This window comes from Stylophora pistillata, chromosome 6 (assembly GCF_964205215.1).
Source record: "Stylophora pistillata chromosome 6, jaStyPist1.2, whole genome shotgun sequence".
NCBI classification, from domain to species: domain Eukaryota; kingdom Metazoa; phylum Cnidaria; class Anthozoa; order Scleractinia; family Pocilloporidae; genus Stylophora; species Stylophora pistillata.
The window spans coordinates 15,927,457-15,952,593 of record NC_142524.1 but is presented as its reverse complement, the minus strand read 5'-3'; the positions used below and the strand labels follow the sequence as shown (position 1 = coordinate 15,952,593).

Genomic DNA, 25,137 nt, shown 5'->3' with positions numbered 1-25,137 from the left:
TATGTGAAAAACTATGGCTTGAGAAGGAAACTGGCAAAGTCTGTTAATTCAGTACTGATACATTTACTATTTTCACCAAATTATTTTCATATGATTGTATCAAGTGCAAGATTTAATTAGCCTGCAGCGCAGACAAACTAAACAGCTGTTTCTTTTTTTCGTTGTTGTTGTTGCTGTTTAATACATGTCTGGCTGCCTTGCAGGCTATACATTCAATCTGATCAGCAGCACTGACAGAGACACCACATGAAAGTCAGCCATGTTCAGTAAAAAAGAACTGTTAATGATAATACTAGGTTGTTTATAGTTAGATCTTGTGTTTTCCGTTGGTTATATTGTGGTAGAGCATATGTGGTCTATGTGCAGTGAAATTGATTTTGATGTTAATTTGATGGTGGCAATTTTGTTGTTATAAGTTATTTTGGGTCCCACATTTTAAGTATTGGAATAATTGGATAAACTTTGCATTATTCCCTTTATATGGGTGCCCACTAAGATCTTCAATCTTGGAGAAAAATGTTGAGCCACTTCACAAAAATTACTGCTTGTTGAGGGTACCAAAGGAAAAGTTTCATCCCCTCTTCGATTTCATTGTTGTCAAGATCAAATTTTTTCTTCACAGTGTCAATCCAGTCATAAAAAGGTTGTGAGAATTAAGGAAGTGATCAGCAAATAGACATCCCCTTGAATAATTAAAAATTCTCCCAACTAATACTAAAGGAAACAAAGAGACCAGTAAGGAGAACTTGTCCATTGACTATGCAGCTTAAATGGTAAATTGCTTTTAATTGCATTTATGTTCTGAAACAACAATGAAAGATGACTTTCATAAATTTAATATTAATAGAAAAATAAAGTTTAAACATTCAATTTTTATGTACTGCAAATATTGTTGAAAAAAAAAACATTCAACATATAATTATTTTACTTCTGATATACACACATTTTCCTTGTAGTTTATTCATGTTAAATAAAACTCCTTTGATTGTTATGTATATTTTGCAATTGCCCTACAGCAGATATACCGTCTTTTCTCAATTAAAAACCCCTGGCATTTACCTTTTTGAAACATTGTGGACCTAGGGTTTATTTGACCCCCGAAGCTCGCTTGAGCTCTTTATTCATGAAGTTCTGGTTATTTCTTCATAAATTTTGTATGGCTTTATAATGGGGCACGGGTAACATTTGTACAGACATAAATTGTTACATTATATCTGCACCTTGTTTAACCTCTAATAGATACTTCAGGGGTTTATTTAAAACTCCACCTTGGAGACCAGGCATTTACTGAAAGCCCGGCATTTAATCAAAAAACTACGGTACTAAAAAATGTTACTGTATCATTTTGCAACATATTGAACTGAAACAAACGTAGAAATAAATTTATCCATATTCAACCATTTTTTTTTAATTCAAAGTGTTCAAAAGAAATCTATTCTTGCAAAAAAGAACTTAAGTTAAAACCAGCAAGAATGCTGTCCAATGCAACACAATAAATAGACTTGAGAAGAACTGTGGTCAAAGTAATAGTTATGAGCACATTATAACTAATAAGCTCTATGTCTACAATGTCTGGTATTTTCCATTGCCATAAAGGAAAGGGTTCCCATAAGAACCTTCAGACATGCTTTCCTGGGTGGTTTGTTGTGGCCCTTGAGAACCCTGCAATGATGGGTAAAACCCTGCTTCATGACAGGGAAAGCCCTGATTCCATGATTGGTAAAACCCTGTTTCCATATTGGAGGATGGAGGCACCATACTGGATGATGGAGGCAAGCCTGAATTGGCTCTATGACCAAGCATGAGTTGAAATAACTTCAACTCATGCTCTCGGGACTTTTCCATTTCGTCTTTCAGAAAGCTGATCATCTCTTTTGTGGGGTCATTTCTGACAACTTCAGTGATGAGTTTCATCACTTGGGTGTTGTCAAGTTTATCTTTAGCAAATTTCTCCTTCTTTGCAGACCTTTTTGGTATATACAGGGCATCTTCGTCCCCAGCATTATCAGAAGGGTGGTCATCATGAGAACTTCCAGGGGTACATGGAGAGGATGATGATGATGGCTCTAAAGCACGTTCGGGCTGACAGGAATCCCTTGTTTTAACCACTGCAAACAAGGCATTGAACCAGCTTCCAAACCCATGGTCTTCCTGGTACCTCTTTATTCCTGTTGCAGTTTTCTGAGTTAGTGCAGCTTGTTTACACTGGCTGACACACTTTTTGAACTTGGTCCTCAGCTGGGCAATTGACATGTTGAACTTGTCACCTCTTGCTGATGCCCTGCCTTTCAGCTCATCCAAGATTTTGGCATAAATTGGACTATTTCTCTGATTCTTGGTGTTCGTAAAAATCAGTTTGGTCTTAAACTCATTGCTGTTAACAACAATGTCAATGAAATCATCAAGAACTTTCGGGCACCATTGAGGTCTTCGCCCAGGTCTTTTGCCCTTCCTGGCCTTTCCTTTCTTTACAAATAGTGACAAAGCTTTGTCCACATCTTCATTGTCATCACCCTCTTCACTTGTAACATCATCTTCATCCTCATTTGCGTCAATGTTTTTGCTATAGGACAAACATTCAAACCTAGATATTAGCTTCATCAGCTTATTATAATTATGTTTCATAACCTGGGTTGGTGAAAATTAGACAACCAAATTTTACTATTTGAAACTTCCTACAATCTCCGCTGAGGAAATTATGAATATAATGATGTTAACTGAAATGATCACATGTTTTTCTTCAAAAATGTCTTTTCTCATGACCTTTCAGTAAAAAAGTAAACAAAAAAAGTTTATGACCGAGATATCCATGGCAAACCTTAGCATTTGCTTATTAGCTCAAACTGACCAAACAAGCAAATTTAATTTGAGTGTGTAGCCCATTTAGAACAAAAGAAGGGACATTATCAATACTTAAGCTTACGTACTTTACTTAATTCACGTCCCCGGGGCTTTTCAGAGAAATAATATCAGAATGACCTGAGAAGCATACCTTTTCATAGCGGGTGGCTTTGTGGACTTAACATTCAAGCTTGACTCTTGGCTTTTCTGACCCACACTGGTCTCCTCGTGATCATTGCCTTCGGTTTCTTCAAGAATCATTTTCTCTCGAAAACATGACTCGCAGTACGCTACCGAACTGCCTGCTTTCCAACCCGCTACACTTTCATCATTTTCAAATACGGAACACCGCATACAAAAGTAATTCTTACACCTCAGACACGTATATTTCGTGTTCTCGAAGCAAGAGGAACACATATCTTCCGCTCTTCCCGCCATTTTGTTTGAAAAGATCAAAACAAGTCGTATGCGCATGTCAAACATAAGAATCGTGCAGAACTCTGGGTAAAAATTAATTTATTTAATGTATTTGTAATGTATGCATTAGATTCGGCACATGAAACGGTTCGACGTATGAATCAAAGTTGATCTTTTGCCGTTCTATCCGACAAGCCCGGTCGAATAGAACGGCAGGTCGACCCGAATACAAATCTGCCGGACCTAATTGATTCAAACGTCGAACTTTACATGTGCCGAACCTAATTATTAGGTTCGGCACATGTAAAGTTCGACGTTTGAACCGGGCCTAACGGATCATTCGATGGTGGGCGATGTGTTTGCAAAAATTAACTGGATCCTAAAAGAGAACTTGTCTTCTGTGGGTAACCAAACAGTTCCTAGCACTTTCTCTGTTTGCACTTCACCTCCCAGGACGACTTCTTTGGAATCTTTATCATCGGAACTCGGTGCATTGGTAATCCATTTCTTCACGTGGAAACCACTCGTTGCAAGGACCTTGTCTATGTCTTCTGTCAGTTCTCTGGCTTCTTCTGCGCTTTGAACCGAGTCGCAAATGTTGTCGAGATAAGCATTTTTTGTGATGGATTCAGCTGCTTTGGGGCTGGTTTCTCTATGCATATTTGCAGTCTTCCGCATCGCAGTTATGGCCATCTTTGGTGATGGCCAGTCTCTAAATGTCAGGACGGTCTCAACGAACTGATCTGGCTCTTGGTTCACTTCAAAATTTCTCCACAGGAACCTGTGGATGTGCTGGTCTTCCAGAGGAATCAAGACCATGTGGTACATTTTGGCAATGTCTGCAAATGGCATGTGGGTTCTCGTGGAATCATATTACCACACCAAAAAGATTGTTTGGGAGGTCTGGCCCCTTAAACCAGTATTCATTCAGGGTGTGGCCTTGGTAAGATGCTGAACTGTCAAGTATGATTCTCACTGGCGTACTTCTTTTCTCTGGGCACAAGACTGCATGGTGGGAGACGCAGTGGACTGGTCCCTTACACTCTGTCAGTTCCTTTGGTGACAACTCCCTGGCGAACTGCATCGTTTCCATTTCTTGGATATGCTCGTTGTAACTGGCAGCGTTTTCTGGCTTTTTTATGAGCTGTCGCTCCGTTCACTCTAATTTCCTCCATACTTGAGCGTAGTTATCTGGAAGATCAAAAGGACTTCTTTTCCAAGGGTATTTCATCGTCCACCTGTTTCCTTGTAACTGGCAAGACCCTTCAATAATCTTGAGTTCCTCTCTTTCCTGTGCTGACAGTTTCGCATCTTCACCCATGCACGGCCTTATCGAAACACCCAGGGCTTCCGTCATCCAAAATTCTGTCATGTTGACTGATTGTGAGAGGCGAATAAGGGACACTTGTTTGATCTGCGGCATCAAATCCTCTACATTGGATCCAAAGATGACCCAACCAAGTGGACTCTTTCGAGCAACTAACATTCTCGGGCTCGTTAAGGCATGGCTCTGGATGATAAAATCCCCCCCGCGAAGTCAATCGCGCCTGGAGAAAAACATTTCAAAATGGCGGCAAAGATGGCGGACATTGTGGCACATCGAAGTTTCGGAAACTCTGTCGCTCTCTTATATTCTGAGGCTTGTTTTTGTTAGAGGTCTGGAATCTCTTGGGAAGAATATGTAGGTAAGAAATTTTTTATCACTGCTTCCTTTTTAACGTTGTTTAAAGGTGTTCCTTGTTGTGCGTCCTTCGATTGAATTCAGTGTGAGTTCGATCAGACTAGATCATTCTAGGCTTTATGCGTTTGTTGACCGACAGGAAAGCTACGTATTACTTTCATCGCCGAGCAGGTGTTAATTTAGTTCCACGCTTTTTTAATTCAATATGTTTCGGACGAAGCGTGAGAAATTGAAATTGTTTTGTGTTGATAGAGAATCTTTCTTTTGATCAGCGTATCCTGTGTTAAATATAAGGTCCAACTTACAAACGTGAAGAGAAAGGGACATTTGTAAGAAGAAAAGCTTTTTGTTAGCTTAAGTTAAAATCATGTTTCGTAGAGGAATTTATGATTTAGTTCTGACAAGTAAACATAACATCAACAAACCTCAGTAAGTATGGAATTTTTCCGCCCTTGTTCTTTGCCTCAAAAAGTTTGATCACATCTCACAAGCTATTAAATTGCTAAATTGGATGAAAGTTAACCATGAGAACTAACAATACAGTCATTAGTTTCAAAATCACTTGAGTAGATTTAATTTGCTCGACATTATTCATCATGCACTTGGCAAATGTTACATTTTGAGCTCATTTTGTTCAATGAATCCTTTGGAAGCATAAATAAATTGATGACTTAAAAATTGCTGTACAAAATTAAACATTGCAACTTGATTAATCATGTTGTTGCTGTTCTTTTTTAGATTTCTACCACGCTACATTGCCTTCAGTTATGTTCCAGATCTACATACATGTAGGATACTCATATTTATCAGTTGGATTGTTATACTAAAGTTCCTCAAAATGGTATGTATTAAATTTTTTTTTTTGGTGCTTTTTCATGCTTACAGTACATGTGGAACCCACTGAAGAAAGCTTTTCTTTGGACTTAATGTTGAGGACTGTAAATATTAATTATTTTCAGGGCTTGGAAAAATATTATGCAAATCACAAAATATCAGCATGTATTATACGTTAAAACATTGAATATTTGAAGTGTTTATTTAGGAAGGTGAATGGTGATCTTCCATATTCTCAGTAGCTCAGTGGCAACTTTATTTTTCCTCCATGTTTTTGCTATAACTGGATCTTTTTTCATGTGTTTTTCTGTGGGATTTTTTTTAAAGACTTTCTTGAAGTTGGCTGACCACTCAGTAATTGCTTCATTTATGTCCTTGTATTTCTTTAGAACTTGTACTTGAATGTGTGCCAGGTGATTTAAGAAGTGTTCTTTGTGGTATCTTGAGCTTGAATTTTTTGTTGCATTTTTTTAAAGTTTTTCATATAATATAACATCTTTGGTTGTGCCAAGAATCTCTGAAAGAGCTTTTGCTGTTTTGCTGGATGGTAAAAAATCTTCAGATAATTTTGGTTTCTTAGCCAGTGGTTCACCGGTCTCATTTTGCACTGTTTCACTCAGCTGCTGTGGTTCCAGAATCTGATTATTTTCTAGGTTTTCAGTACTCTCTTCTTCATCAATTAATAGAGTTGTATCTTCAGCTTCTTCTTCACATTCACCATCACTCTCAAATGACTGATCTTGAACTGGCAGATTCTGTTGCATGCATTCTTCTCCATTATGGTTTTCTTCATTGGGAATTCTGGTAGCTGGGATTTTGATTCTGCTTTGAATGCATTCTTCCCAGCAGTGTTGAAGGAAAATTTTCTCCATTCTGATATTGGAGGAGCGAAAGTGGTGAAGGGAAGGTCCTTGCTCCCTGAATTCAATTTCCTCAGGACCATCAAAGAACTCAATACAGTCTTCATCCTCAATTTCTCTCCACCAAACTCCTTCTCCCGGTACGAGGAAGTCAGCAATAGACTGAAGGTGAGCCTCCTAGTGCCTAGCATGTGTGTTGATGACATCTTTGGGTAAAACTGTGTTTCCCAGCTTTGGTAGGGCTTTGCTGATGTTGCTGATTTCCTTTTCTTGCCTGATGATGCAGGTCACAGCTGTGTTTCCTCCTGAAGTCTTCTCTGCTTGCATATGCAGAACTGCATTGCTCACTAAGCTTTCAACTCGGTTGTTCCAGGTCTTCCTGGTGATGTCAGTCAGCTCCTCAAACAACCTCTCAAACATTTCTGCATTAGTTGAACGGTGTGAAGCAAGACGAAGAAGAAAGGCGGAATGAGATACACATGCATGGAAGTATATGCCAAAGAGCTTTCTGCTTGTTAAGGCTCTAGTTGGCGTCATCACTTTTCGGCACAAAATTGCATGCCTCCAACACAGGTTATGCAACCGTAATATCAACTTTGGTGACCTCTTTCTGTCCTGGGCATAAAAAATTTCCACCATTTCGCACAGGGTGGCCAGCAAAGCTCTTACATCATGGGTTGTTGTCTGGTAAAGGGCTATAGTTAAGTAGATTAGTGTCTTGCGATAATCTACTCCTCGTTTTTTCTCTTTGTTAAGTTGGACAGCCAGTATTTCTTTAAGTTTTATCAGTGTATCGATGTCAGAAATGTGATGTGGGATTTCTTCCAGAATGTTTTTAATGTGATTCATGGAGCAGTGAAGAGCTTCAAAACACAGTACCTCATAGGACTGGAGGTTGAGACTTTCCACAGAAACACTCTCATCCCCAAACAACAGTGCTGGAATTCTTGTTGCCCTTCCAAGTTCTTCATTTAAAATTTTTGCAAGTTGTGGTTTCGTTTTGTCTGAATCTCCAAGTCCTCTTGCTTCAATTTCAGCTCGTAGCTCGTTGACCTTGAGATCTTTAAATGGGTTCAGGAGTTGTTTTGCCTCTTTTCCTTTCCTTCCCGCTAACACCAGCTGTTGCCGTTCGGTCAATGTTCTGTACTTTCTTTGGGCCATGTAATCTAGATCATGGCACATGCTTAAATGCCCATCACAACCTGGGCAACCATAATGCCCTCCATGCTGATTTCCACATTCAAAGTTTGCTGCAGGGTTGTCTCCATTCATGAATCTCATCTCATCTTCTACTTCAACATCCTCCTCTGTTTTCACTTTTTGGGTTAAATTTACTAAATCATCATGTCTGGCTGGAACAAATTTTATCTGATCTTCAATACTGGAACTGCTCTGCCCCAGCATATACAGATAGGGCCTCTCCACTGTTGCCTGGACATCCACATCTTTTCCATATTGAACTCTAGCTTCTGCATCAGAGAAATGAATTGCTGGGTCATACATCTCTCTCACACAAAAGAGCATGTGACCATAATTTGAAAGGGTTGAATGGTCATGCCAAATCAGCCAATGCCTCTTCCGCTGAAAGCTTTTCAGCCTTTGTTTGATTTCATCATGTGTTCCCCTTATATCCTCACTGATCTTTTCTAGCTCTGCACGAATCTCACTTTCACTGAGCTCTTCATAAAATGCATCATTTTTTATTCGAAGGAGGTCTTTGTTTTTAATCAATGCTTCTTTTCTAATGTCTTGGAAGGGAATTTTCCTCGCTTGCAAGTGGCATTTCTTCTGCTCTATCTCTCCCTGTGCATTTATAGCCAATTTGGTAATCTCTCTTTCTATCACTGGCTCTCCTATGTTGAATTTGCCACTCTCTATTCCCTCATGGATGCTTTGCTTGAGTGGTTTATTTGATTGCATCACAGGCACAGAAATTTCTCCCCCCTTTTGCTTCCTCATAGCTCTGCGTACCCTGAATCCTGGAAAATTAATCAAACCTTACATGAGGCTAGAGAAATGAAAAAAACCCATGAAAGTATTATAGGGTCACATATTCATCATTAACTTGACTTAGACTGTTGTATGCATTCTTATTACTTTAGGCCTTCTTGTTCTACTTCTAAATTCTAAATTTTAACTCTTAAATCTCACTGTTCTTTAATTAATAAATCAAATTTTGTTCAATCCTAATACACAATTTCTTTCACTTATAAATGATATTGCAGAGATGTAACTCTCCACTGTCGGCTTAGTTACAAATTTACCACTTTTTTTACCTGTAAGGCCATCCTCTGAAGTGAGATGCACTTCTGATGGGGGCTTAAATCGGGTAATGTCTACTTTGTTTGAGTTTAAAAAGGCTTTGACTAATTGCCCTCCATTGCCAGGTGTCGAATCACTTCCCTTGGTTTTGATGTTGTACATTCTGGCTTTTTCTGACCAGTTTGGAGGACCATCAGGCCATGACTCTACATCTGCAAGTAGCTGGTCCAACTTTCCTTCTATGTTAGCAAGTGAAGCTGTGTGGGATCGTTCCCTGACCTTTGGTGGGGTCGTTTTTGCTCTCTCCTCGGCCTCTTCAAAGGTTTCAAAGGACAGGGCCATTCTTTGGATTTGTCTTGAACTGTAAGACTGACGAAGGCTAAGGTGAACTGCACTGTCATTTTGTGACATTTTGGTCTCTAGTTCTTTTTTTGTTTTCCTTCGCTCATTTCTCTTCCTTGTTTTCTTTTCAGCAGGTGAAGGCTTCTTTTGAAGATCCGCTTCAGGGACAAGCACTAGAATGTCACTTAGTGATTTTTGAAAGTTTTCCTGGCATTTTTCATTGTAAGTGGCATATATTGCTTCCCCAATGCTTTTTAATTTCCTTTTTGTGACCTTAGGTTCTCTCTGACATTGTCTCTTGACATTTGTGTTAAGTTCAGTCAGAGGTCCTTTCCTAGCACCTCTGCAAAACTTACTTATAGGGAAGGTAGATTGTAATTGAGAGTTGAATAAAAGGCAGGCCTGGCAGCTGGTCAATGAGTGATCTTTTTTCCCTTCTTTACTAATTACTTTGCCCTCATTCCAGTTCATTGAGGAAAATGCTGTTAGGTATGCTTCTTTTTCGGTTTTACTTCTCCAGTTGTAAAATTTTTCATCAATGGTTCTGTAATGCCGCATGAAGTCTTCCCGTTTTATGTGTAGCCCAGGGTATTCTTGAAAATGTTCATTGAAGATTTTAAATCTATCTTGCAGCAATCTAGCAGCAAACTTTGTATTTCCTTCACCGGGAATCCTTTCAGTTTTGCTTAAACTTTTAGTTTCTCTAAGAAACACTCTTGCCCAAGCACAGTCAATCTTTAAAGACATCTTTGTTGCCTTGGCAGAGGATATGGGATTTGATAATGTGTTCTAATTAAACACAAGTTGGAACTCTCCACGCTGCTACTTGAACTAGCTAACTGCTCGAAATTTAAGACAAATTGCGCGCCAAAAACTAAGGAGCTCATGTAACATGTCATACGAGCCGCGTTTGCGGACCACTTTATTCATTCATGAACTAATATAAAGTCTACGAAGGTTTGAATGGACCATTGCCATTCTTCGTGGATTTTTTTATTGAAGAATTACGGAAATATTAAGAAAACACTACCTTGAAATGTATTCTGTAGCCTAGAAGTACACTGTAAATGGCTGTTAGGCACCCTAAAGTTAAAAACGACCCGATTTAATCTTAATTCGAGAGCTCGAAGAATCCTCTCCTTCGACCGCCATCTTGAAGTCTGCTTTTTAGTCCACAGTTCATTTCACCATATCCCCCAGAAAAAGGGCATAAATACAATTAAATTCTTCCCCAGGGGAGAGGGATTCGAAGTTTCTGTTTCAGTCTCCCAACGGCCGTGAAACAAAATGGCGTCCGAATCGGAACATTGTCGAGTGACGACCTATTTTGCGCCATGGGGGAAAGAAAATCGATTCAAGTGTGAAAAATTTTAACATACGTTAGTTCTGCTGAACTTCTTCTTCTTGTTTTAGCCTTGCAATGTTGACCCCAAAGCTCGTAACCATTAAGAATTTAACATAAAGACCCTCCAAACTGCTGCCGTGACGATTTCCTGACTTTTACCTATTCATCCACGGACATATGGCTGATGCCGACGCCTTTGCAGGGCTAACTCTTATGAATTAACTATTCCTAAATACGGTTTGGGCGAACTTGATTCAAGTCTTGAAGATTTGGTTTGCCCCATTTCAATTCAAAGTAAGGTAATTAATTTGGGTGTCGTCAAGGGTGACTATAATTTAATTATGGTTGCTATGGCAATGATATTGCATGGAGTGATACATAATTTCCATAGTAATAACCTCGCCAAATTTTGTTAAATTTGATCTTCTACAACGGCCTGGAATGAAAAAATAATTTTTTTGCCTCGTTTTCACGTTGTAACCATGCCTTAACGTGCCTGAGTTCCTTTCACTTTCGTTTCGCCCAAATGAAATCGTGAATAGTTAATTCCTATCAGAAGATCAATCTGGCCAGCCTTTCGTTTGATTTGATTCAGACCCAGGCCAAAGAGGTTTGCCAGTGCAGTTACGTTAACTTTACTCACAAACTGGATATCTGAGGAATACCGACTGCCTGTATAACTGTTACTGTTTTTCCATCCACTGAACAGACATGGAACTTGTACATTTTCGTTGTCAGTTCTTCTCAATGCCACCAACCTTCGAAATTAGAATTTTGATCGGCTTGCCTTCAAGACCTAGCCTTTCAGGGAGGTCGCTTCATATCATTGATAGCTGGGCACCTGAGTCAAGGAATATGGTGGCTTCTGGAAATAAATCTGCATTGTGCAGTGCCTTTATTGCTCCCGTCACCACCGGAAGCAGTGCCATGCTCTTGTCCTGTAGCGAGGCGATTTGTGGTGAACCTGATGGTCCTTTACTGTGATGAAGTCTATGGTGAGATTTTCGGCATGTTGAGCCATTGCTGTTCTTTTCGGGACATTTGGCAGCTGTATGGCGTTTACCACCCTTCAGACAAGAAAAACACGCCTTCTGCTCCTTTACAATTTCCCAGCGCTCACTTGGTGCCATTGCTTTGAATCTTGGACACTCATCAAGGTAGTGACTTGCCTTGCAAACGTAGCAGTACTTCTGTTACCTTCATGGGAAGGGTTCTCATTTCGGACCGCAACAAGCGAGTTGACAGAGACACGGTTAGAGTAGCCAGTCTTGCGTATGGCTGCTCCAGATCGAAACTGTGGAATCATTTCTTTGTCCATCCATTTGAGCAAATTACACATCGAAGGCTCCAACTTATGCACGTAAATGTGATGAGCCCAAAGTATTAGGTCCTCTTTGGTCATCTTGTGCTCGATCAGTGAAATTATGTGGGTATTGTTGATATCTTGAGGGTGTTTTACTTACTTTAAAATATTGTAGGATCTTCGCACAAGATTGACTAAGTCACAGAATCGATTATCTTTGACGGGCTGCACAGACTTGAATCGCCCGATGTCCGATGTAACCACTTCAGATACAATCCTTGGGTCGCCGTAATTCTGATCTAGATAACTCTACGCAGATTTCAGGTCAGAGCCTATTCCTTCAATTAACTTCGCTGGTTCTGTTGCCAAACTTGAAAGGAGAATAGTGATGGCATCTCGCTCTGAATAGTATTTTTCTACAGCATGCTGAAAATCGGCCTTAAAAATGAAATATTTTTGTACATCACCATGAAACAATAGCATCATGGGCTTCTCGTGTTTCATCAATGGTGGCTTGTTTGCATTTGATGGATTTTGTTGCGCTGCACTACTCTCTCTACTTCCAATTCTCCTGCATCGTTCGACTGTACAACAGCTGCTTCTGACTGTGCCACTTCACTTTCGTTAGACTCGACCATTATAAGAGCTTGCTTTACTTTGTCACCTTTGATGCTCTCGAGATACTCGTGAACTTCAATCGTAAACCGCGTGTATTTAAAATTCTGCCATCCACTGCTCATCTTCAGCGTATTCTTCATCGTTAAGGAACATACAATAGGCTTCATGTTTCCTTAACAGATCCACATGTGCAGCTTTGGTCTCTTTAAAACCATGCAAAACTTCTTCAGTTGGACGCATTGCATTGATCAAAGTGTAAACAGCATTTAGGGCTCTGGTGAATGTGCTTTAGGCAGCGCAGCGTACATTCTTTGCTTTATCCTTATCGGTCATTGTAACACTCCACTCTTCCAACGACGAGTTGCAAAACCTTCAGATGATCAATTGTCAAATGAGGGAATGACAACGGAAAAGCTTAGAGTTTTCAGTATTTATTACGCAATAGTAACAGTTTATGATCTGAGGCTGTAAGAAAATTAATCACGTATCAATGATTTAAAATATATCAAAATGGAAAATGAAAGCTCCACGAAGTTGCATGAACTTACGTTTGTCCAAGCTTGTCCAACATTAGAAGCCACAAAACAGAAAACAGCATTATGTACGTGTCGCACTTTGCCGGCAAAAAAACCACAGAAAATTTGAAACCGCAACCGGAAAGCAAACTTTTGGTTTCAACTTTCAGGGTCGCACTAGGTGAAAAAAATGTTAGTGATGACACTTTGATAAACAAGACACACGTTCATCGACGTGCTATGGGGAGAGAGCAGTGAGCTGAAAAAGGAAAACAAACATTAAAAATATGCGTCCCATTGAAGCATTGTTAATAATGATTACGGCGATGCTTATTCTTCTTATTCAGTTAAATCACAAGCAGTTTTTTGTCTTTCGTATGATCTATGAAAGATGGGTTAACGCCTGTTTAACTGTTTTCACTGCTGCTATGATGAGAGTGAGAAATCGACGTCAGCGAAGATTACTTTGAGTGCCATATGCCTGGTCAGTTCCGTGACCAGTCGAGTCGTTTGCTGTTTACTGACAAGCAATGACAGTTACCGCTGTGATAGCTATTGTCTAGCCCAAGTTTTCTGAAATCAACCGGCCCCACCCAAGCACTATGGCGTCTTTGATGGCTTGGCCGGTTTTCAAAGTTTTTGCGAACTGGAAAAGTTAGGTTCGCAGTAGGCTGTGTGCCCCGATGACAGATTTTTACACCAAAGTTACCACATTCACACCAAACTTTGCCAAGTGCGACCCATGCCTTAAGTATCAAACCTTTAATGTTAACAAACAAAACCTTATCTGAACCGCAAAAATGCCTAGTCAACGAAAAACTAAAACTTCAGACAGTTCACGGAGGTCACGTTGTGTACTTTGACTGTCTCGTTCCAGTCCCCGTGGTTCTGGATTCCGCGATTCTGCGTAACACTTATTAGAAGTTATACATGTAGAAATGTAAATGGTCTTTAGTAAAAAAAAAAAATTCTTTTTCTTCGAATAAAGTTTGTAAGGATCTCGACGCGAATAAAGCATAATAAACATCACCAATTACTGTAGCAGCTTCAGATGTGAACGAGTTATCTCGTTTACGTCTGAAGCTGTCGTAGTCATCGGTGATGTTTATCTTTCTTTGTTCACCATGAGATCCTTAAAAACTTTGTTGGACACAAAAAGAATTGCACTCTACTTTAGATCTTGTCTAGAAAGCTAAGTTTTCTTAAAAAGTCTGACCGATTGACATGAGTCCTTAGAGTGTCGTCGTCCACAACAACTCGTTCTCGTTTGAAGCTGTTATAGTAATTGGCGATGTTTCTCTTTCTTTAGTCGCCTTGTGATCTTTCTAAAGTTCTCTTGGAAATAGAAAGAATTGCTTTTTACCAAAGATCTTGTCTAGAAAGCCATGTTTTCTGAGAAAAAATCAGACCAATTGACATGATGAGTCTTTATAGTGGTGTTGTCACAAAAAATATAAACTTTGTTGTGTGACAACAACACCCCAAAGACTCATCATGTCAATCGGTCATAATTTTTTTTAAGAAAACTTAGCTTTCTAGTTAAGCAATTCTTTTTATTTCCAACGAAGTTTATAAGCAACTCAAGGCGAATAAAACAAGATAAACATTGGTCACGACTATAAAAGCTTCAGACACAAACAAGTAAGTGTGACAACAACACGGTAAATACTCATCCTGTCAATGGGTCAGATTTTTAAAGAAAAATTGGCTTCCTAGACAAGATATTTAGTGAAAAACAATTTTTTTATTTCATATTGTGTTACAACCACAGACAACAACGTGGTATTTGAGTCTTTTGCAGGTTAGCGGACCAAAATAGTTTACGAGTCAACATTTTACGTGTTTATTCTTTACGATTTACTTAAAATGTTACTTTACTTCAAGTTTAAACACTCGATAAAAGTTTAGGCGTCGTGACTCAAAACATCAGGCAATAGGACTGAGTTTTGGGCAACATGACTTCGAGCGAGATCACTTTCGGGTGACTCGACCGGTTACCACTCGTTCGCATCTGAAGCTTTGATAGTCATTGTCAATGTTTGAATGAATGAATGAATGAAAAACTATTTGTGTCAAATCGATCTAGCTGAGGGTAAAAAACCCTCTACTAATAGTGGACACCTAAACTCAATACAATAAGCTAAAATTCAACTAATTTAACTATTTACAATATTTAAATACGTCATTAACATTAAGAACTAAAAGTTTAAACTACTTTATTTAATACTCATTATTAAATCAATTAAACACATAGAGAGCGTTCCCTGAGCCAGCTAATTGTTCATGTGCTACGTAAAACACAGTTCTCACAATCGTATTCTAATTTAGACGAAAGGTTAGTTAAACAGATCTGTTTTTTAAAAGATTGTAGAGAAGGCGAGGTGTTTGTTAGTTAAAAGTCAATTCCACAGCAAAGGGCCAATATATCTTAGGGAGTGTTTTCCATAATTAATGTGGAAATCTGCGTCTCTGAGGTTGTAAGTGGAACTTTTCAATGAAAACAAATTTTTGACAGTTGGTGGGCACAGATTATGCCTCACGTAAAACATCAAACAAGCTATATCCTGTAGCCTTCTTTCATAAAGAGATTTTAAATTAGCCTTCTTAAGTAATTGCTCATATGTAGATTTGCTATCTCTGAAGACTGCACGCAAACCCCTCTCCTGAGTGTGTTCAAGTTTTCTCTTGTCACTTGCTCGGCAAAAATGCCAGGTGAGATGGCCGTAGGTGAGGTACGGGAGGATAGCAGCCTTAAAAAGGTGTAGTTTAGCAATGGTGGGCACTAAGTTTTTGAGTCTCATTAGTACACCTGTCCTCTGGTTAGCTTTTTTGCACGTGATATTTATGTGCACACTGAAATTAAGCTTGTTGTCAATAGTGACACCTAGTAACTTAATACTGTTCATAGAATCAATGTCAGTTCCTTGTACATTTACTTTTATCTCATCTTTACTGTCTCTTTGTTTATTGTTAATCAACATGGTATGGTATTTGGAGAGGTTCCCCTTAAGTAAGTTCGACTCAAACCATGAAGATGCTTTTCTTGCATTTGCATTAAGGTTGTCATTAATTGTGGCAGTTATCACTAATTTCAAAAAGCTGATGGTCATCAGCATACATGCTTAGTCTATGAAATTGAATGGAATCTAAGTCATTTTGAAAAATATTCCATAGCAACGGTCCCAAAGCTGACCCCTGGGGGCAACCTCGGTTAACCCGTTTCCAAGAACTTTTTCGAGATGCAAGCTTCACTCTGTTAGAGCGCCCACATAAATAGGAGTGCAACAAATTGATGAAATTTTCTTCAAAACCACATGCTCTTAGTTTACTTAGCAGCAGAGCTGGATGCACAGAATCAAAGGCCTTTGACATATCTGTTGATAAGATTCCTACTAGGTGCTTATTGTCCCTAGCATGTCACCAGTTCTCGATAAGATTAATAAGAGTAGTCTCACAGCTGTGAGTCTTCCGATAGGCCGACAGGGCTTGCCCAAGACGGTGATCAAACATCCCCACAAGTTGCTTAGCTACAATCTGCTCAAAGACCTTATCTGCAGCCAGGAGAACAGTGACAGGTCTATAGTTCTCCTTTAAGAAGGGGTCATCACTTTTAAAGACTGGTACCCATTCCCCCTTTTTCCATGACTGTGGCCATTTACTCTCCATTATGCATCTGTTAAATAAGGTAGTGAGAGAGATAGCAATTGCCTCTGCGCTAACTTTTAAAGCAAATGGAGGAATGGAGTCACAGCCAGATGCTTTCCTGACTTTTAAGGATTCCATATCTTCTTGAACTTGCACTTTCTGAAGGGGGTTTAGTTAATAATAATAATAAAAATAATTTACATTTCTAAAGCGCTAAAATTATAAAATATTCTAAAGCGCTTTACAACATTATTAACTACAAATATTAAAATGATAAACGACAAAATATCAAAACAAACTGTAAGCCAGCTTGAATAGATGTGTCTTAAGCTTTGACTTAAAAATCGTTACACTTGGACTGTTTCGAATTTCAAGCGGCAGTTCGTTCCACAAAAAAGGTCCAGAACGGGCAAAGGCACGATCACCAAAGGTCTTAAAGTTAGTTCTTGGGACCTTAAGGAGACCCTGATCGCAGGAACGTAGCTGATGACCCTTGACACTGTGTGGCTGCAGATATTCTTTTATGTATAGTGGGCCTTGGTTATTTAAAGCTTTATAAATTAAAAGTAACAACTTAAAATGGACGTGATAAGCCACAGGAAGCCAGTGAAGATTATATAAGGCGGACGAGATGTGGTGAAACTTGGGAATCCTAAAAATTAGTCGAGCAGCAGCGTTAAGCACCTTCTGAAGAACAGTTGATGTTGAGTCGAGCGCTGTGCTATTTTTAAGACACTTGGATGGTTGTTGAAATCACTTTCCATTAAATTTTCAACATTATCTCAACCGATGCCATCTGCAATTAAAGGAAAATAATCGGCTAGGGTTTCAGCTACCTTGTCTGGATTCTTGACAATTTCATATCCAACTTTGATATTAAACTTGGTGCTTCTTGCCTGGGTATTCGAGCCTAAAAATGGCATAAAAGTTCTGTAAAAGTCTCCTGGCTTTTCCTTGAGATGGTAAGATTTACTCTTCCAATAAGACTTATTGCTATTCACTTTTGTCGCGTGGGTTCATTATGCCATATATGCAATGCATCCCTGTTGAAATCGGATTTGTCATTTTAATAGGCTGCTAGTGCCCTCCTCTTAGCTCTAATAGCATTCTTCCAATTTGTCGTCATATAAGGTACATCTTTAGCTTGTACCCTCATCTTTTTCAATGGAAGATTCTCATTAATAATGTTAGCCATGAAAGTGTTCCAATAATACAAGTGATCTTCCAAAGTTTTTGTAGCTTCTAAAAGTAATCACTTTGTTTGGGTGTAGTTTTTCCTTGAAAATCCCATAAATAAGGGCATGGTCGCTGAGTGATGGGTAGTAAACACCACCGCACTTAAATCGCTCTGGTTTATTTGTCAACAACACATCAGTGAGGGTAAAGGTGTGAAATAGACCTTTCTTCTTTGTCTTTTTGACATTTTTAATGTAAGTTTATTGGATTTCAGCCACTTTTGAACTTCATCCAAGTCTTTGTTGAACTTGTCTTCAAGAGTTGTGGGGTCATAAGCGGAAATGGTAAGCGAAGTGTCATCAGCATACATGACTGCAGATGATGACAGCTCACTTTCTTGTAAGTCATTTAGATAAATGAGAAACAACAATGGTCCAAGTACAGAACCTTGTGGGACCTCACAACTAACAGGAAGATAGTCTGATAGAGTTCCATTTACTTGCAATCTGATAAGTATGATTTGAACCACAGAACTGCATGCGGGTTGAGACCAGAAAGCTGCAGCTTTTTTAACAATATGCTGTGGTCAATCGCATCAAAGCCTTTTTTAAGACCCAGAAAGAGTACACTGTTAATTAGGCCTTTATCAATATTAAGCACCAGTTGTTAGTAGCTTCAAGCAGGGCAGTTAAAGTAGAATGCATCGGTCTGAAACCATGCTGAGAAACTGTCAGCAAATTATTGTGAGTTAGGTATTTAAAATTTTTTGAAAACAACCTTTTTGATTATTTTGCGGACAACTGGTTGAATAGATATAGGTCTAGTTGTTCATATATTGTTTATTTGTCTAGATATTAAATGCCCCCTCACAATCTGCATTGTCACTGAAATCTGCATTTTGGCTCTCTTTTTCAGTGGCCCTTAATTTGTGGAGGACGCCATTAGACGTTCCATGACTCTTTGGCCTTTTGATTTTCTTTTTGGCAATACCACTAAGATGCTGGGCCTCGAGGTTTTGGTCTTTTCTCTGGGCAATGTGACCAAGATGCACAGAAGTTGAGCCATGTCACAATCTATACGAACTCTGCTTTTGCTGGTTAACTTGATATCAGTCGAAGAGGACTGTAAATTATCTTCTCTGCCAAGATTTATTATCGATAAATACCAACAAGCTGGGGCTGCTGGAGGAAGCATTAGATGAGGTGTGAACTTAATGTTTGATTGCTTCTAAATGGCATGCAGTGCAAACAATAGGCAGGTTTGGGATTGGCCAATTGCACGCAGACCAATCCAATTCACTCTTTACTCTTTGTTGTCTTAAATGGTCTCAAGGTATTCCTTTGACTTGTAGATAGAAAGTGCTAATTGAGGGTGTCGGTTTTTTTAAACTGATCTATTAGTACACTGGAATTCAAACGAAAATAAAGAAATATAACATGAAAAGATACACGAGAAAAGAAAAAAAGGAAAGTGAAAGATGTTCTTTGTAGAGGAATAAAGGTCGTAGAGTTGCCCTGGGTCACAGTTGTATATCTCTCTTTAGATTTTTTTCACCTTAAAAGATAATGACGACTTTCGCGACACTCAACATATTATTAACATTTAGACTCTGGCTAAGCGGTCGAACAAGTGATGGCCTGTAGAAATTATTTGAACAGCTGGTTTTGTCAAAACAAATGCTGACACAGGCGTCCCAAGCTCTTGTCTTGAGCCAAAGCGAAGGATTATTTCATGAAAGCGTCGCGTGTTGGGTGACGCAGTGTTAAGTAATGCGAGGTATTTGACACAATCTGTGAAAAGATAACTTGAAACGAGTCGAAACTCAATCGTTTGAACAACTCGACTTCGCTTTTGGCGCATTCAAATGGATTATAATTAATATTTTTATCATTGCATTTGACCGATTAAGATAAGATACAACCAAGGAACTTGCATACGAAAAGCATTGTTCTCAACTTCAATTCGGGTTTAAATTTCCATAATCCCAGCTTCCCTGTCATTCCATCAAAAATGTGTTGCCTTGGTAACTGCTAACAACTTCTGTCAATTACCGCCATTTCACTCAATCACAAAATGGAGAATTCAACGAGAGAAGATATGGATTGCGATCACACTGAAAATGTTTCTACCATCGTTGCCAAAGTGCAAAGTGGACGGCTGATGAATTCTCTTGAACGGATAGCTCGAACTGTTTGAACAGATGATGAATATTCAAGAACAGATAGCTGGAGGCGTTTGAATGGATTATGAGTATTCAAGAACGGATAGCTAGAGGCGTTCGAACGGATGATGAAGTTTCTTAAACGGATAGCTCAAACGGTTCGAACGGATGATGAATATTCAAGAATGGATAGCTTGAGGCGTTCACACGGCATGCCAATCCAGTCGAACGGCTGGTGAACGGCTATCCATTTAAAAAACGGCTAACCGTTCGGAACGTTTTCCCATGGGAGGTCACAAGTGCGGTAGTTTCTTAAGTTGGTGATCATTCTTTATTCTTGGGGCCTCACTGTGTGATTTCTAAGGAGAAAATTGATGCTAGTCACAGCAGGGAATGAATACAAATGAATTTTTTATACCATATACCGTATTTCTTCACCTATAAGCCGAGCGATTTTTTCAGTTTTCGACCCAAAATTTTGGGAGATTTTTCACGGAGAACGGGGTTCGGCTTATAGCCGAGGGTTTTACATTTTAAAAATATACAGTTGCTGAATAACTTTACCCCCCCGGCTTGTAGTCAAGTTAGCAATGAAGCAGAAGTAATAAAACACAACAAAAATAACTTCTGAATATTGGTTATTCACTTTTATGAAATTGGTGGCTCCTAAAGGAGCCGTTTGACGGATACGTGCAAGGGCTTTCAACCCAATGGTTTACTCGCCATCCGTTTCGTTTTCGCTGTCTGTGTCGAACTCGTTCTCTTCTATGTATTCATCATCTACTTCTGGGGTTTCCTCAGAGTAGACCACGTCGTCCTCTGTTCCGTCCAAGGCATTGGAAATACCGCAGGTCTTGAAGGATTTGACAACCATCTCTTCGGGTATCTCTGCCCATGCTTCCTTGATCCACCTGAGGACAAGATTTCTGCTTGGCGCCTTCTTCTTCCCAGCTGGGGTAAACTCAAATGGCCCAGATGTCATCCACGCCAAGTACTTTCGGCGCACATTATCTTTAAATGGCTTGTTTAGGCACTTATCCAAGGGCTGTACAACCGGGGTTAGGCCACCAGGGATAACTGCGACGTCAATGTTTCGCTGCTTCAGGTCATCTTTCACGGAATCGGTCAAGTGAGCTCGGAATGAGTCCCACACCAAAAGGGAACGCTCGGCACGGGGCAAACTCTGTCGAATCCATTCTCGGATGCCCTGTTCATCCATCCACCCTTTCTTATGGAAGGAAACACGAAGAGGATGCGGTACAACCAGATCTCTCGGTGTACGGACGCCTTTGAAGATGACTTTCGGTGGCACCTTTGCTCCATCGGCAGCAACAGCAAGAACGACGGTGAAGCTCCGCTTTTCCGCTCCGCAAGATTTTACTGGCACTGTTCGGCTTCCACTGAATTCCAGTGTTCGGTTCGATGGCAGCTCAAAACGCATGGGTGTCTCATCCATGTTGTAGATGCGGGATAAAGGGTAGTCGGCGCGTCTTCTTGCTGCAATGACGAAGCGATGAAAGCACACAATGTTCTCTTCGAGATCGGCGGGCAATCGCTGGGCCAGAGTTGTTTTGGTTCGCATGCTGACCGAGTGGCGTCGTTTCCATTTCTCGTACCATCCACGGGAAGCTTTGAAAGCAGGATCATCGGAGAGCTCTTTAGCTTTAAGGCGAAGGATCAATCCACTCACCGCAATACCTACGAAAAATAAAATAACAATCTTATTTTGCTGCGAGATAACCGTAGATTCGTGACTGCAGCACTCTTTTCGTGACATGTTATGAAATTGTCATGACAACAACATATTTCTGACCAATCAAAGTCTCTGTTTCCCACGCACTGAAAGACGATATCATTCAACTCTTCAAAAACTCTTAAAATTTTAGACAGAAAAGTAAATACCAACCTTGTTCTCTTTGCTGTGAAAACCACTCCATCACTTGCTGGTCTAGTTCGGGATATTTCGGAGTGAAACGGCCCATCGTCACACGTTTTGCAGACATCTTCAGCTCTCCGGAAAGAATAGTCGCCTGGTCTCTTCTCCAGCGTCGTACCATGGACTCGCTTAGTCCATATTCTCGAGCGATTTCCGAGTTGTTTTCTACCGCTTCAGCTTCCGCGATAACTTTTATCTTGAAAGCCATACTATACGAGGAACGGCGTGCTTTAGGCATGATGATAAAAAGTGACAGCGACGAAAGGTATACTCGATAGATTGATACTTTGAAACGTTTAACTGAGATTATTATTGTTGTTGTGGTTAATCTGTTGTCGCGTGGTAGTATTTATACAGTTCGTTGGATCAATTGATATTCATATCTCTTGATTGGTTCGCTTTTTTTCTTTTGTGTTTATTGTAATTCATTAGGTTTTGTGTTTAGTGAGTCAATTTCTTATGTTTTCCGTGAGGTTCGCTTGCTCAAATGGCCAGTTACAATCAATAATTTCGCTCTCGGCTTATAGCCGATGGTTTTACCTTTTTTTTTGGGCAGCTTGAGTGTAGCGTAAAGACCCTGAAAGTCAGGGTCTCGGCTTATAGCCGAGATCGGCTTATAGGTGAAGAAATACGGTATTTGCCTCGTATTTCTTTTCCAGGGTCTTTTATTAACAATAAACGTGGAAGTAAAGTTTTGCGTGCGCTTGGGAAAAATGTTCACAGGTCTTCTTGACAAACATCCTCCTGTTAAGAAAAGGCGGATTAAGTCACAGGGAGCATGTTCCCTTTGACCACTGAACTGCTTGGTGCTAGTCGTTGTCAAGAAACATACTATGCGAGGTGTTTCATTAAGGGCCAGGCACCAGGCAAATTGACTGGTTGTGAGAATGGTTTTGCCCACCTGGTTCGACAATCTGAAGGAAGGTTTATCTTATAAAGAAGTTCAGTTCAAAAACTTTTGCCCACCTGTCAAAACCAGTTACTCTTCTGCTGAAAACAAATGAAACCCTTGCTATGCAACAAAGGATCTTGCAGACTGGCAAAAGTACAAGGAACAATGAAACAAGACCTCATCGTTGAAAAGGAAATTGATTTGCAAATACATAAGAAGTAAATGTGACGATGTGAAATGCTATCCTAAGACTTTTTAGACTGTAATTAAGCCTTTTATCTACAGCAAAAAGAACAGTGGTGATAATACCATAACTCTTAAAGAAGATGATGAACTTATTACTGACAATAACGTCATAGCTACGATGTTTAACGACCATTTTTCTAAAGTTCAAAACGATAGTGCTGATTATGCAATGATGGGAAGTTCCTATTGTTCTGACAGTCATCCAAGCATTTCTGCAATACAAAATAATTATACTAAAATCAAGAGCTTTAACTTTCAGCTAATCAGTCCTACAGAAGTACAACAAGTTGTAGGTAAACTTAAACCAAAGAAGGCCACTGGTCATGATGGGATTCCTGCGAAAATCTTACGGGACTGTTCAAAGGAGTTAGCTCTACCTCTTGGTAACCTATTCAACTTTTCTATTGTCTCTGAATGTTTCCCGAGTGACTGGAAGTTAGCAGAAGTCTATCTTGTATTTAAGAAGGATGACCCTACGAACACATGTAACTATAGACCGGTATCTTTATTAATTAATTTAGATAAGATCTTTGAAAAATGTCTCAATCGTCAATTAGTGGAGCACTTTGCAGCAATCATATCATTGTTTCTCTCAGCCTATTGCAGAGATTATAGCTGTGAGGCAGTGCTTCTCCATCTTATCGAATCATGAAGGCAAGACTTGGACAAAGGAGAGACTGTTGGTTCAGTGATATTGGATTTAAGTAAAGCCTTTGATCTCATCCCTCACAACCTGTTGATGGACAAGCCGAAGGCATATGTTCTCTCTACCCAAAGTCTTAACCTAATTAAAGATTATCTTGGTGGACAGAGACAGCAGGTTAAAGTGGCCAATGCCAAGTCTGACATTGTCAAGATTCACAGAGGAGTTCCACAGGGGTCTGTTTTAGGCCCCTTCTTCTTTAATATCTTTTTAAATGACTTATTTTACTTTGTAACAGAGGCCAAACTCTGGAATTATGCTGATGACAACCAACTAACTTCAAGTGATGTAGCTCCAAGCCTGGTTCAGGCTGTCCTGTTTCAGGCTGTCTTGGTTCAGGCTGTCTTGGTTCAGGCTGTCTTGGTTCAGGCTGTCCTGGCTCAGGCTGTCCTGGCTCAGGCTGTCCTGGTTCAGGCTGTCCTGGTTCAGGCTGTCCTGGTTCAGGCTGTCCTGGTTCAGGCTGTCCTGGTTCAGGCTGTCGGGGTTCAGGCTGTCCAGGCGACTCAGCGAATCAGAAATTAATAATCTAGCGTAATTTACTAAAGACGGAGCAAGTATCATGACTTTACACTTTAGAAGGGTTAAGTGATTGGCAACGGGTTGAACAGAACACTGTTCAAAGCATTTTGCATTCATTGAAAGTTAATAAGGCAGCTGGACTGACAGAATTCCATCAAGGCTGCTAAAAGATGCTGAGGCTGAGCTTGCTCCGTCAATCACCTATCTTGTGAATAGATCAATTAGCGATGGCATTGTCCCTGATCTGTGGAAAGGTGCACGTCTTACTCCTTTATACAAGTCTGATGATAAACTGCAAGTTGAGAACTATCGGCCTATCTCTGTATTGCCAGTATTGAGTAAAGTTGTAGAAAGAGTGGTGCATTCCCAGTTGAATGCCCATCTCCATCAGCTAGATTTTCTGTATCAACAGCAGTATGGCTTTAGGCATGGGCATAACACTGAACAAGCTATCTCACAATTGAACTGGGTTCTTCAATCTGTAGACGAAGGTAAAGTAACTGGTCTACTGTTTGTTGATATTTCCAAGGCGTTTGACTCTCTGAACCACAAAGTGCTACTACGTAAGCTCGAGCATTTAGGACTGTCTGAAAGATCTTTAACCCATTGACGTCCAGTGCGCCCATATGTGCTCATGGGGACCCACACCCTTTCTACGCCCTGTGACTTCATCACTTTTAACCCTGGAGCACGAATTCGAGCACCTACTTGAACAGGTTGAAAATATCTTACAGACGATACCAGAATGAGCGCAATTGAGTGGAGGAGATTGGAGAATTAGCCAAAAAACCGTGTCACTTTGACCTGAAAATCTGCACGAAAATCGTGTTTCACTACCCAC

At 39.9% G+C, this 25,137-nt stretch overlaps 2 protein-coding genes, 1 long non-coding RNA gene and 1 pseudogene across 15 annotated transcripts in view; 2 read left to right on the top strand and 2 right to left on the bottom strand.

Annotated features, from left to right (window-relative positions):
* The window catches only part of LOC148728493 (uncharacterized), a 57,960-nt gene that overhangs the window by 23,142 nt on the left and 9,681 nt on the right, over positions 1-25,137 (top strand). The window lies entirely within an intron of this gene.
* LOC148728496 (uncharacterized) lies at positions 767-3,519 on the bottom strand. Its single transcript, XM_088724608.1, has 2 exons — positions 2,993-3,519; positions 767-2,563 (listed from the first exon to the last, which is right to left on the bottom strand). Exons 1-2 carry the CDS (start codon positions 3,322-3,324, stop codon positions 1,564-1,566), a joined length of 1,332 nt encoding a protein of 443 aa, XP_088580734.1. The 5' UTR covers positions 3,325-3,519; the 3' UTR covers positions 767-1,563.
* Positions 4,015-11,078, top strand: LOC148728494 (uncharacterized). Of its 13 annotated transcripts, none has more exons than XR_015988540.1 (5): positions 4,372-4,939; positions 5,678-5,780; positions 8,859-8,962; positions 9,077-9,279; positions 9,369-9,645. XR_015988540.1 is itself a non-coding variant. In XM_088724611.1 (4 exons), exons 1-3 carry the CDS (start codon positions 4,578-4,580, stop codon positions 9,260-9,262), a joined length of 651 nt encoding a protein of 216 aa, XP_088580737.1. In that variant the 5' UTR covers positions 4,472-4,577; the 3' UTR covers positions 9,263-9,279; positions 9,372-9,645. The 13 variants fall into 13 exon arrangements, 3 of the variants coding, with proteins under 3 accessions (XP_088580738.1, XP_088580737.1, XP_088580736.1); XR_015988544.1 differs by having other exon boundaries at positions 4,765-4,943; XR_015988543.1 differs by lacking the exon at positions 8,859-8,962 and having other exon boundaries at positions 4,015-4,943.
* LOC148728495 (uncharacterized) lies at positions 6,054-8,565 on the bottom strand (annotated as a pseudogene).